This window comes from Charadrius vociferus, unplaced genomic scaffold (assembly GCF_000708025.1).
Source record: "Charadrius vociferus isolate BGI_N301 unplaced genomic scaffold, ASM70802v2 scaffold410, whole genome shotgun sequence".
Lineage (NCBI taxonomy): Eukaryota > Metazoa > Chordata > Aves > Charadriiformes > Charadriidae > Charadrius > Charadrius vociferus.
Window position 1 is genome coordinate 1,498,215 of NW_009646499.1, and position 12,384 is coordinate 1,510,598.

General features: G+C 48.2%; 1 protein-coding gene across 1 annotated transcript in view; it reads left to right on the plus strand.

Annotated features, from left to right (window-relative positions):
* Window positions 1-12,384, plus strand: part of UNC5C (unc-5 homolog C (C. elegans)) — a 157,559-nt gene that overhangs the window by 144,819 nt on the left and 356 nt on the right. Inside the window, exons 13-17 of the mRNA XM_009883065.1 lie at window positions 1,525-1,758; window positions 6,706-6,855; window positions 7,089-7,253; window positions 11,200-11,378; window positions 11,608-12,381. Of these exons, the coding sequence (XP_009881367.1) occupies window positions 1,525-1,758; window positions 6,706-6,855; window positions 7,089-7,253; window positions 11,200-11,378; window positions 11,608-11,773 (894 nt within the window). The 3' untranslated portion in view covers window positions 11,774-12,381. The remainder of the gene's footprint in view (window positions 1-1,524; window positions 1,759-6,705; window positions 6,856-7,088; window positions 7,254-11,199; window positions 11,379-11,607; window positions 12,382-12,384) is intronic.

Genomic DNA, 12,384 nt, shown 5'->3' on the forward strand with positions numbered 1-12,384 from the left:
GGGGCGCCTTCTCCTAGCGGTAGGTTTAATGAGGGCAGGGTGGTTTTTGAAGGCAGTTGGGCTGACAGCAACAAGAGTGCTGAGTCCGACATTGCCTTCTCAAGGCTCTTGCTTTTGTCCCCTGCCTGTGGCACCAGCTCGTCCCCACGCTGGGAGGGAGCGTGCAGTGAACACGGGTCTTTCTCGCCAACTAATCTGCACCCCACCAGCCTGACTCTTGGCACCGCACATATGTTCCTTATTTGTGTCTGCGTGTTACTGGCACCTCTTCATTCTCTCTCCTGTCCTCCTGCCCTTGACAGAGCGGTTTCTCCACCAGCTGTCCACATGCTCTGGTGCTGGTGCAGCCTCCGCAGTGTCCACACGGTCATCGCGCCACCATCTTCTTCCTCCACTCAGTTCTGGAGCAGCTCCTCCAGACTGAGCCCCACGTGTGCACGCACACCTGCATACACACATGCACACACGCACACATGTGTGCATGCACACCACTGCAGCATCGCTCGGGGCCAGCACCTCCTGCCAGAGCCAGTTGCTGCCGTGGCTGTAGGGGAGGTGCAATCAGCGCTGCAGCACCTTGTCCTACAGGCGGGTTGCGCCACCCTTGCAAACCTGGCATGTGTGCCTTTCCTGAGACCAGGGGGGCCCAAGCTAAACACTAAATTTGAGTAGAACCCACACTGCTCAGCGCCCAGATGCGTACGTTGTGCTGCAGACCTGCAGGCAGCGGGGGTGAAACAGATAAGTTGTGCCGAGCATCATGTGGCCCATGGTGGCTTTCCAAGAGGCGGCTGTCATCCACTGCTGCCTTATTGCTTCTGCTCTGTCTCAAAGCAATTCCAAGCACCTTGTGTTGCGTGCAGGATATTACCAGCAGGGTTGAATGGAGAAATTAGCAGGGGAGCTGTTTTCCTTTGCGCACAGGGTGGGGAGGTTGTCTGCATTTGAGCTGGATGTGGGTTTTTTGGTCACCCTGCAGTCTCGTCACGGAGGATTACTCCAACGAAGCAGCAGGTGATATTTCATGAGATGTGGCATTTGGCCATCGTAGAGGTTACTTCCCTTCCTTGAGTTTTTATAACTCCTTATTGTGCTTAGGAAGTGAAGGGCAGGTATTTCTTCAATATGCCTGTGACTACTGATGTTAAATCATGGTCACCGAATTATTAGTTCCATAAGATCTTTTTCAATAAAGTATTGGTGATATTTTCCTTATTTGCCTAACTCTGCCCAGGGCTTTAAGAGGTGCTGCGAGCCCCAGAGGAAAGAGTTACAAGTCTTAGCAGAGTGAGGACAGGATGAGGTTTCTGCCATTATCATCACCCCCAGCACCCCAGACAAATCATGCCCTCCCCATGCCTACGCAGGAGAAAAGCCACAAGCAGGAATTTTAAATCTTGATTAATGTTAGGTGCAAACAGCAAGGACTTTGTGCATCATCCAAGCTTGAAAGGGGCATTGTTGTCTCAAAGGAGTGCAGTTCTGAGGCGTCGGGATTTCTAACTTGGCCTCTTTCTCCCTTAGGATGTGGTGGTGGTCGGGGAGGAAAACTTCACCACCCCGTGCTATATCCAGCTGGACCCAGAGGCCTGCCATATCCTGACAGAAACACTCAGCACGTATGCCTTGGTGGGACAGTCAATCACCAAAGCAGCAGCAAAGCGTCTCAAACTGGCCATCTTTGGACCGCTGTCCTGCTCTTCGCTGGAGTACAGCATCCGGGTCTACTGCCTCGATGACACGCAGGATGCCCTCAAGGTAGTTGTCATTCTCTCTCGCTTTCCTTCTCCCTCTCCAGCTCTCGCAGGACTGCAGTCATAGCAGTGACTAGACCCTCTGCTCTCTGTATTCCTGCTCCCTGGGTTATTTCTCTGATCAGAAGAAGAACTTGACAACCAGCTGCTGTTTTACAGTTTAACCCCCACGCGCTGTAAATTGTCCTTTGCATAGGGATCTCACACTATTTTCCACCCACCAGTCTTTTCTCCTTTGTTTACCTGTATCATATCCTGAATTGGAAGATTTTTGCATTATTAAAAGGCCATAAGGTACACGGGGCTTCATTCGTTATTCATGTATTTTTAATGCTAAGTGCCAGCTCCCCAGAGATGGGGAAACATATAAACGCTTCTTTGTAAATAGTTGATAATGATAAAAGAACCTTCTGGGCTGTTAATCACTGCCTGCTTTCATACTGCTTTATTACACCTCTTTGCGTGCAGCTTTTTGTGTTGGGAATTCACAACTAAAATAAACCAAAGCTGTTGCTATCTCTAACTATATAACCTTACTCTCACTACGTAATTCTAGCTTGCACGCAAAGACACACTCGCTACATACAGATGAGCAGACAGATAACCACGCTTGCTATTTCTCTTTATAAATACCTGTATTTATACAGATGGTATCTCTAATAGATGCATTCATGAAGTATGTAGCTGCAACTGCACATGTAAGAATGGAGGTTATTAAAAGGTGGAGTTTTTTTCTTTAATCGTAGCCAGTGCAACTTCCCAAATGCCTCTTTGCAGCAAAACGAGCTGAAAGCCTGACTATGCAGAGTTATCCTGGTGCTGTGTATGCTTTTATTTCCTCAGCTCCACGTGGGGATTATCGGCATTCAAACCCGCGTACAGCAGCTGGGAGATGTTTGTGTTTTTCAGAGCAGTGACTTCCATCGCTGCGAATGGCACACTCCGTTTTCCTCCCCAGTATTATGTGATACCAAGGCCGGCCTGCCGAGGCTTTGCTGGGGGGAAACCCTTTCGCTCTGTGTAAGAAAAGTAGTAAAGTATAAGGGTTGAAGCAGGCATATCGTGACTTCAGCATGGTTTTGTCTGTACAGGGCCTGGGAGCTTGGCCTCTGTCAATGCGTTGGTGTTATCAGGCTTTTAGAAACAATTATTTTCCCCCATCTGATTTCCCTTTTGTTTTTCCTCTTTAAAAAATGTGAAAGGGACCTTTCATAGCCATCAAGCTTCAAAAGTCCAATGGTTTTATGCCTGTGCTGCATAATACAATTTTCCATGGGCTCGTCAAGGCCCGAGGTAATAAGAAGTGAGTCGGAGGGGCCTTGGACAGACAGCTAATGCAGTCAGAGCTGGGGGAATCCAATTAGGTGTTACTCAAGAGCTGTTGGTTTGTTTCTAATAGACTGTGGGGAGAGTTGTGAGGCAAAGTTAATCCGATTCGGTGCGATACCAGAAGGGATCAGGAGAGGCACTGAGCAACGTGGAGGTCTTTCACTTGAGACGCTGCAGCCAGCGTTTGGGAGGGGAGCAGTCCAGTCCCTGGGCTTCTGCTGCAGGTTGACCCCAAGGCGAGCTTGTCATTTGGTGAGGAAAGGTGAGCGAAGTCAGGCCACCACCATATCAGTGATACCTACTGCTTTTTTACAGCAAAGTACGTGCATTTTAATTTGCTTCTTTTTGGCACATCTACGCCCAGACTGGAAGGCCACCCATGGGGCTCAGGACCCAGCTAACTGGTGGTTTGGAGAAGGACACGTACTGGCTGGCCACACACGCTAATGAATGTATCCATCGCACTTCTCTGGACATGAAAGATCTGGGGAAGGAGAAGGTTCAAGAACAATGAATCTAGTAAACAAACCAGCCCTGTGTGACAGTGTTGGGTAGACTCAAACTATGACTATTTAGAAAGAAAAAAAGGGTTGGGGTGTTTGCCGTGTGCTTTTACAACAGCCCCAGCCATGCTGGCAGGAAGTCCTCAACACTGCTGTATTGCCAAAGGGAAGGTATTCACCGCTGGCTGTGCAGGACAAGGCATGCACACGCAGCTGGACCGGCGGTTAAAATTAATTTGGAGAGGGTGGGAAGGTTGTAGGCATCAAGCGAGGCACCAGCTGTAATGTCTCGGTGTCTTGGGGCTGGCTGCTCCGGGCAAGGCACAGCAAGGGGAGGGAAGAGCAGCGTGAGACGTTCCCACATTGGGATGTCTGAGGTTTGGAAGAGCCTTTGTAGGGGATTGTGTGTTTATTTTAATAGGCGACCAAATGCATTCTGTTATTATTTACAACTGGGAATGAGTGTGCCATATGCTGAATGTGTCCTAACAGCCACCAAAGGAAGACATGCAGTTGCGATATAAAACACCATGCAGTATTTATCCAGCAGGCTTTTCCCTCTCATCGTGCAGAGTAAGCACTCACTGCTGAACTGCTGGCACCCACAGTACAGTAGGAAGGTTAATGATTCACCATCAATAAGGGCTTGGTTATTGTGGGAGCATCTTGGCGGGGTTCCTGGGGCTCCTGGGGGCTGTGGAGCAGAGTGGGCTCGGTGCTGAACACACGTGTAGCATCCTCTGTCCCCCCAGGGTCCCAAGCCGCCCACATGGGATGCTCGCAAAAATGCTTTTTGGGGAAGGGCAAGGGTAGCTGTGACCTCAAGCACTGGCCTCTTTATCTAAGGCTGATTTTTGCACTTTGAGAGAGATGCCCAAGCTAGTCTGCTGTAGTAAGAAACCCCCCAAAAAACAGTAACTACAGAGAAATCCAGCTGCTTTATTCTCATATGTTTATTCATGCATGGCTTTGCGATTGAGGTATGTGAGCTGTGTGTGGCAACGTGGTGGGAGCTAAGCAGCCGGACACACTGCCTCCTGCACTGGGGGCAAGTGAGAGATTTCAGGCTGTAGCAGGATGGCATCCCCCACCCTCCCTCATGCTGTGCAGTAACTGCCCTCAAAAAAAAAAAACCAAAAAGGCACAATAGGGATGTGATCTTCTGTTGGTTATTTAATAAATATTTTTCCATCTAATGAAGAAAGGCAACAGCCTAGAATGAACACCGTTGCTTGCTTGTGGCCTGTTAATGAGGAAGCCCTTTCCAAATACAGGTTGTGGCTGTCCTGGTGGTGCTCACGATGGAGCGTTGCCTCACACAGCTCCCTCTCCTAGGAAGGGTGTAAGGGCTTAAGTCCAGGCTCACAGGTGTGGTGAGAAGTGATAGGTGGGGTGGCCAGAGCCACCTCAGCACGGGCAAGCAACGAGCAGCTCAGGAGAGTATAGAGGCTCCAGCCAGCGGGATAAGCACTGCTCTAAATAACATGCCGTATGGCTAGAGCCAGCCTGCAGATCCGGAGGGCTGTGCAAATCATGGCTCCAAATTAATTCTGAATTAATTAGCTGAGTGGCACGGGAGAAGTACAGACTGCTCAACGTTCTCCAGTTGGAGCATGTAGAGAGGCTGCGGTGACCAATCATGGTTACCAAAAGTGGGATATTGAAACTAGACACTCACATCTGGTGAGTGGGATGGTGCAGCAGCATGCTGCAATGTTTTTTCCCCCAGTACTGTGACTCCCAGGGCTGGCGCTGCATGGACAGGGGCAGTCCTTTGGCCCCTGCACCCCGTGTGCTTGAGAGGTGGCATCTGCAATTAGCTCACGCAGTGCCGCAAGCCATCTTCTGGCCCTTCCAGGGAGGTAATTTGGACATAATGAAGATCTATAGTAATCAGATAATTACTATCGATTGCTCTTTAGACATCTTGATGAGGTAATTAGGAGGCACTGGAAAGAAGCTGGAAGTGATTCATTGGCATAACCTTAATCTAAAAGGTTTCCTGATTTTGTTTTTTTTCCTCTAATGGCTGATAAACAAACATCATTTTAGCTTCAGGATCTTGCAGGTACTGGGCTTGCCAGGGACAGGGGCTTTTCTTGTATGCTAACTGGATCCTGAACGTGATCAAGAGTAGCTTGTTTTGTGCTTAGCTAAAATTGAGGGTCCTTTGGTTGGCCTGGGGTAGCATCCTGGTTTTGTGTGGCTGTGTTCTCCTTGAGTGTGCTCACTCTGTACGTGATTGGCTTTGGCCACGTGAGACTAGTTGGTTGGTTGGCTCTTGTAATTAAATATGACTGAGTTTGGCTGTGTTGGTTTCTAATGGGGCTTGTGTAGGTGCCTTTGTACTTGCTTCTTCATGTGGACTACGATAGGCTGTTTGTAGGCAATGGTCCACTGTGGTCTCATTAGTTGCAGGCATATATTTGTTTTTAGCTGCAGAAAATGACCAAACTCTTGGCTTACTAGCTTTTAATTACAAGATCAATATTTCTGTAACCCTGAACCTATGTATTCATGTGTACAAAATGCTCCATCACAGTGTCTTGCTTTTGTTTTGATACCATCCCACTTGATGGTTAGTCTCAGACTAGGCATCTGTTATCTCCCGTACTGCTCTGTCACAGAGCAGTTTGCCAGGAGGCCACAAGCTGAAGGACCAGCAGTATGCATAGATCCCATATCAGCAGGACCTATGCAAATAAGAGCATCCAAAAAGCAAAATAGTAAAGCTACCATTAGATGTCCAGTTTGGCAATCAATGGAGAAGACTGGTGTATTTCCATATTCAAACAGTGCCTATATGCAAAGTCTTTGTGTTCAATATAATTGCATGCAATTAAGCTTTCTGCTTAATAAGACATGGCAGATAACGGTGTGTCTCCCAAAGGAGCCATGGGTGTCTGCATCGCTGCTGGGTTGCTGCTGTATGATGAGGGTGAGGGGGTTATACTCAGCTCCACTAGCGCAATTCAGGTTCACAGGGAAACACAACTCTGCATTTTTTCTGTATTACACAAGTTAAAGCATCGACAGCAGTCGATCTTGAGGAATCAGAAGACCAGTGAGCTGTCTTGATGAAACCTGACTACTTTCTTCTTGTTATCGCAATACTGCAGGAGGTTCTCCAGCTCGAGCGGCAGATGGGCGGGCAGCTTTTGGAGGAACCCAAAGCTTTGAATTTTAAGGGAAGCACCCACAACCTCCGCCTGTCCATTCACGACATTGCCCACTCTCTCTGGAAGAGCAAACTGCTGGCTAAATACCAGGTGGGTATCACATACCATTCACATTAGATCCTAGCAGTGAGGCTTAAGGAAATACAGTGACACACGTGTATTTAAAAAACACCAGATGCCAGACTACAATGCCATGGACTTTTTTTTCCCTAGACCATTTGCAGTGACAGTAGCATGGAGCCCATGGCCTCTGGTCATATAGCATCTGTGCCCTGGTCCCACATACCCTCCTTGACTATACTTCTTTTTACTTTGCTCTGCAGGAGATCCCCTTTTACCACATCTGGAGTGGATGCCAGAGGAACCTGCACTGCACCTTCACACTGGAAAGGTTCAGCCTGAATACCCTGGAGCTTGTTTGCAAACTCTGTGTGAGGCAGGTCGAAGGAGAAGGGCAGATCTTCCAACTCAACTGCTCTGTCTCAGAGGTAAATGTCATCGGTGCACTTCTCTATCTGACTGCAGGAATGTGGGAGGGCTAAGGAGGTATCTCCTTTCCCATTGCTACCTGTTTAATGCTTCCCATTTTCCTCCTGACTGCTGGGATGGACATAAGGGATGGAGTAAGTCATTGCTTTGTATCTCCTTTTGCATTTTCCCTTGGTTTCTCTCATCTGAAAGGGAGCATCCCCCCTTCAAGGGAGGGAGGAGGGCAACTATGGTCTCCCTGCTAGTGCCACCTTTCTGTGTCTATGGGGAGGAGCTCTTTCTCTACCACTCTGTAACGCATCTTGTGAATCACTGCATGGTCCTGTTTCCTGGCAGTCCTCAAGACCATCATGCCCAACATTTCCCTAGAGAGGGAGGAAAGAGAATAGGAAAATGTCATTGCCGTATGTTTGCGTGAGCCACTCCACTCTGATCCCCTGTAATAACTGCTGTGCAATAGGGAATATCAGGTGGTCTAGTTGCAATAGACTTTTCTCCTATGATTTTGCTACTGGTACAAACCCCATCTATTATCTTCAACAATTTTTCTTTTGATGGCTGACATTTTCCAGTAGAAAAATTATCATAAGTTTTGGAACAACTTTGCTCACACTTACATAGCACCTGGAGAATTTTTGCTTCTTGGAGCAGTCAAGCTGAGACCAAGCGATATGTTCAAGTGTGAAGTGGCATTGACTTCAGTGAATGTGCTGGTGGGTTTTTAGCCGGGTACTCTCGGTGGCTATGAAGAGCAGGCTGTCAGGCAGCAATCGCTGCTGGCTGACTTGTGGAAGGGCTCAGAGACCACAGAGAAAAGTTACTTGTGCTGTAAGACCCTGACGGTGTGCACCATTACCCATAACATCTGCTTGGTTATTGGGTGTAAAGTAACATATTCAGCTGGGTGCTACACAGCATTAAAGACAGATGGTAAAACAAGTATCGTAAACAATTATTGTAATAAGTGCTGCATTGAGGTAATCTCTAATTTAACCTCGCAGAGAAGAGAAAGAACTGAGAGTAACTTTAATGAAATGCAAGTATACACTATAATCATCTTCAGCTGCTTGTGTGTAATAGGGCCTGGTAATAGATTCAGAGGGAATAGGATAATATTCTTGTCTTGTGCTGCGATCCCATCCATCAGGGATGAATAGAGGGAGTGAATAATACTGCTGTTATCAAGGCTGCCTACTGCAAAATTGCTCCTCGTGGTTGACACCTCGTGATGTTCCCGAGCCCCAGTGAGGGGCAGGAAGACTCTGGGCTGCTAAGGGATGGCATAAGGGGTTGTGTCAACTAGGAAAAAAAACGCAAAACTCAGACAATTTGATGACAAAAGTCACCTGGAAGTGTAATAACAGCAACCTGGAAAATGATGTTTGTGCCTCTAGAGGTGTGATAAAGACACCAGACCAGGGATGGTCTTAGGTGTGGTTCCTCACATTTTTTTCTGTGGTTAGGCTAATGGTATCCAGCTAGTGGTTAGGCACTGCAGGAACGTGCTGGTGCCTTTCTTTTTTGCTGGATCTGCCTCTGTGCCTCTGTCACACTGTGGTAAAAATATAGTTACCCATTTTTCTGCATCCTCCACTTATGGGCTTTCTTTTTTGTCCCCTGTAAAGGATGTAAAATTTCTGCAGATTAAACTGTCATATCCTGGCTTTATACGGTGTCTTCCACTGGGATTTCAGAAATACAATGCAGTGAGTACCAAAACATACACATTTGGGAAGCAGGAGGATTGCGATAATAGTCTCCCACCATTTGTTTTTGAAGCGCTCTTTTTAGCTTGTGCTGTCGATACTCACCCGAAAGAACCCCAGGGCACCTCCACAGATACCTGGGCTCCTTCTGCAGCAATCCTGATACACCTGGGGTGGGCAGGCCACCTCCAGGGCTGGGGCAGCACTGCCTCAATGCGTTGCTTGGGTCCCTTGGCCCAGAATAAAAAGGGAACATTGTCAGTTTGCAATGCCGCCAGTCATAGAATCATAGAATGGTCTAAGTTGGAAGGGACCTTGAAGATCATTGAGTTCCACCCCCCCTACCATGGGTAGGGACACCTCCCACTAGACCAGGTTGCTCAAAGCCCCATACAGCCTGGCCTTAAACACCTCCAGTCACCACCCTACAGCAGCTTCTGACCTGCCAGCGTGCGTGAGCCCGCAGGCAGCAGCGGTGGCATGCAAGTTGTTTTGCCAGCTCCTGGGCAGCCCCCATGGCCAGGCAGTTAGAGGACAGTAACTCATGGCCTGAGGTGGTGGGGTTGGGGTGGCCAGTCTGCAATGCAGGGACTTGGCGTCCAGGTAGGGATGCCACATCTGGCACTGCTCTGGGCACGTTCAGTGAGGACATTACAGTGTGGCATAAACCTTCCTTGGTTAGAAATGTCACTGATTGCCTAAAGTGCCATTTCTTTAAAAAAAATGCAAAAAAAAAGGCATACTTATAGAGTAGAAGAGAATGAATTTGTGTGGATAACAGAGTGGAGGTAAAAGAGGTTAAATTCTGTTCATTGCTCATGAATGCTGACTGTCCCCTTTCCACCTCTGTGTACTTTTGGTGGGGAGAAACCAAAGACTGCGTGACTGTGAGCATCTCCAGCAAGCTTCCTGGGGGATTTGTGATGGCAGCTTAAGCCAGGCGTTACCTGGTTTTGAGACAGTTTCAGGTTTTCCAGGGCCTTCCCAGCAGTCAGCTTGACACGAAGCAGCAAGGCAGCTCACAGAGGAGCAAACACATTGACATTTAATTATGAGTCTTTTGCACGGGTGTTTCTGGCTGCCCAGGGCTGTGATCTGGCACAGGGGGAGGAGAAGCGGCACCCCCATCCCTGCCAGAAAAGGAGACCAAATAGAGAAACAAGAGTGATAGTTGTGGAGAGAGAACGAGCCATGCTTGCTACTTTTCCCATGGCATGCTTTGGTAGCTGATGGTAGGAAGTGCTGCTCATGGGAGGAGCAGTTCTGCTGCATGGTCAGGTGGCCAGCTGGCTTCGGTGGGGTTTGGAGGGGCTTTCAGCCACCCTGCAGGACCTCATCGTTCCTAAGCAAAACCAACCATCCAAATTGACCAACTACCATTGTCCTACCGACTACCAAGCCTGTGGGTGTCAAATCCTTCTGGGCCATGGAAAAGACAAATTCCTTGCCCAGAAGACCCAACTGCAGTCCCTGCAGGACCACATTACAGCAGTGCCGTAGGGAGCCTCCCAGCTGGGAGGACTGCATCAGAGAGCATCGAGACCATACTTGCAGGCGACAAGCTGGCTTTGGAGGTGACTTTCCCCTTGAAACACTGCTGCCACACCGCCTTTGAGCGCGGTGCTGGTCTTGGGGAGGAGGGTGACGACCACTCCCCCCAGCGCACGCGCTCCATCTATCTCCAGCACAGAGTTAAAGCCGCATAAAAATGAGGGATCAGGTTGTGCCTGGGGCGGTATTAACCGTCTCTCTGTGGTCTGCCCCCGGCATCAGAGGCTTCGGAGAGCATGGGTGCTGCGAGAGGGAGCTCGGTCCTGGCTCAGTGTGGGGTGGGGGGCTTGAGGGGCTGCCGAGAAGGGGCTGCTGCCAGCCAAGCCGGGAAAGCCCAGTTCTGCCCTAGGAGTAGCAATTTGCTCTGAAATGTGTCAAAGTGCCTCATCTTTCATTATTTACAGTAAGTAATTAATTAAGCTGGGCTCAATTTTGTCCAGCCATAGTGATCTTCACCCTCAAAAAAAGACCAAAAAAAAATCTGCTGTCTACCCAAAGTTGGTTAAATATTTTTCTTTTTCAGCTGACTAACATAAACGCTTGATTAGCAGAGGGCTGCTCCCCTTTAATGCAAGTAAAAGCACTGAGTCTCAGAGGATACACTTCTACAGTCATCTCTGCACTCAGTAACAAAACTGATGGGTTTTGTTTTGGTTTGGTTTGGTTTTTTCTTTCTTTCCAACCGCAGGAACCTACTGGCATCGATTATCCTCCTATGGACTCAGCGGGCACCATCACCACCATAGTAGGGCCCAGCGCTTTCAGCATCCCCCTCCCGATAAGGCAGAAACTGTGCAGCAGCCTGGACGCGCCCCAGACCAGAGGCCACGACTGGCGGATGCTGGCCCACAAGCTGAAACTGGACAGGTGAGCGGGGCTGCCTACACGTGGTCGGGTGGCAAAGTCCCCCTGGAGGCACGTGCAAAAGGCTTGTGGTGAAGATGAGTGACAGGAGATGTGTCTACAAACTGGTCAGACTGACCGCACAGGAGATGAGCACCTTGACAGCACCAGCAATGGGGACGGCTGAAATCATATAAATTCAGGTGGCCTTCATGCAGCTCAAAAAAACAAGTTTCCTTTTGGCTTGTTGCAGGTACCTAAATTATTTTGCTACGAAATCGAGTCCCACCGGGGTGATCCTGGATCTCTGGGAAGCCCAGAATTTCCCTGACGGCAACCTGAGCATGCTGGCGGCAGTTCTTGAAGAAATGGGAAGACACGAAACCGTTGTTTCTTTGGCAGCAGAAGGAAATTACTGATGCAGCCTTGGTTTGAACAGGAAGGACAGACACAGGGAGCGGTAATGCCCTGTTATTACAACCGAGAATTGAAATGAAAACCCAGACCAATGAGTTACACAAGAGACATTTCAGAGAAGAAAGCAAGCAAACAAACAAAAAAACCCACCAGCCCTGACCTTCACACATGCTCTCCTTGTACATTATCACAGGATCTAAAAGAAATCATGCAAAGTTATACCTTGAAAATATAAATCAACCTAATGTTCCTCTCGGCTTGGCTGTACACTGCTTGGTACAGGATTTTACAGTTTCCTAGGAAACGCTTTTTATTGCTATCCAGATATATGGATAAACTTTCTTAACAATCCCAGTTTCTATGGATGTTGTTTACATCAAATTCTGGACAGGGGTAAGGCGACTGTCCATGGCTCTTTATATTTTTTGTTTAAAGCCATTCTAGACAAGGCTATGGACAGTTGGTTGTGGCTATTTCAGCTTATTGGTTTCTGGTGAATTCAGATTTTGGCTACAATTCTACACATTGAGTGTCTCACAATGATCCTCCTGTCATTGTTCTGTTTCCTAGACCTACTTGTGAAAAAAAAAAAAAACACAAAAAAAACAGAGTT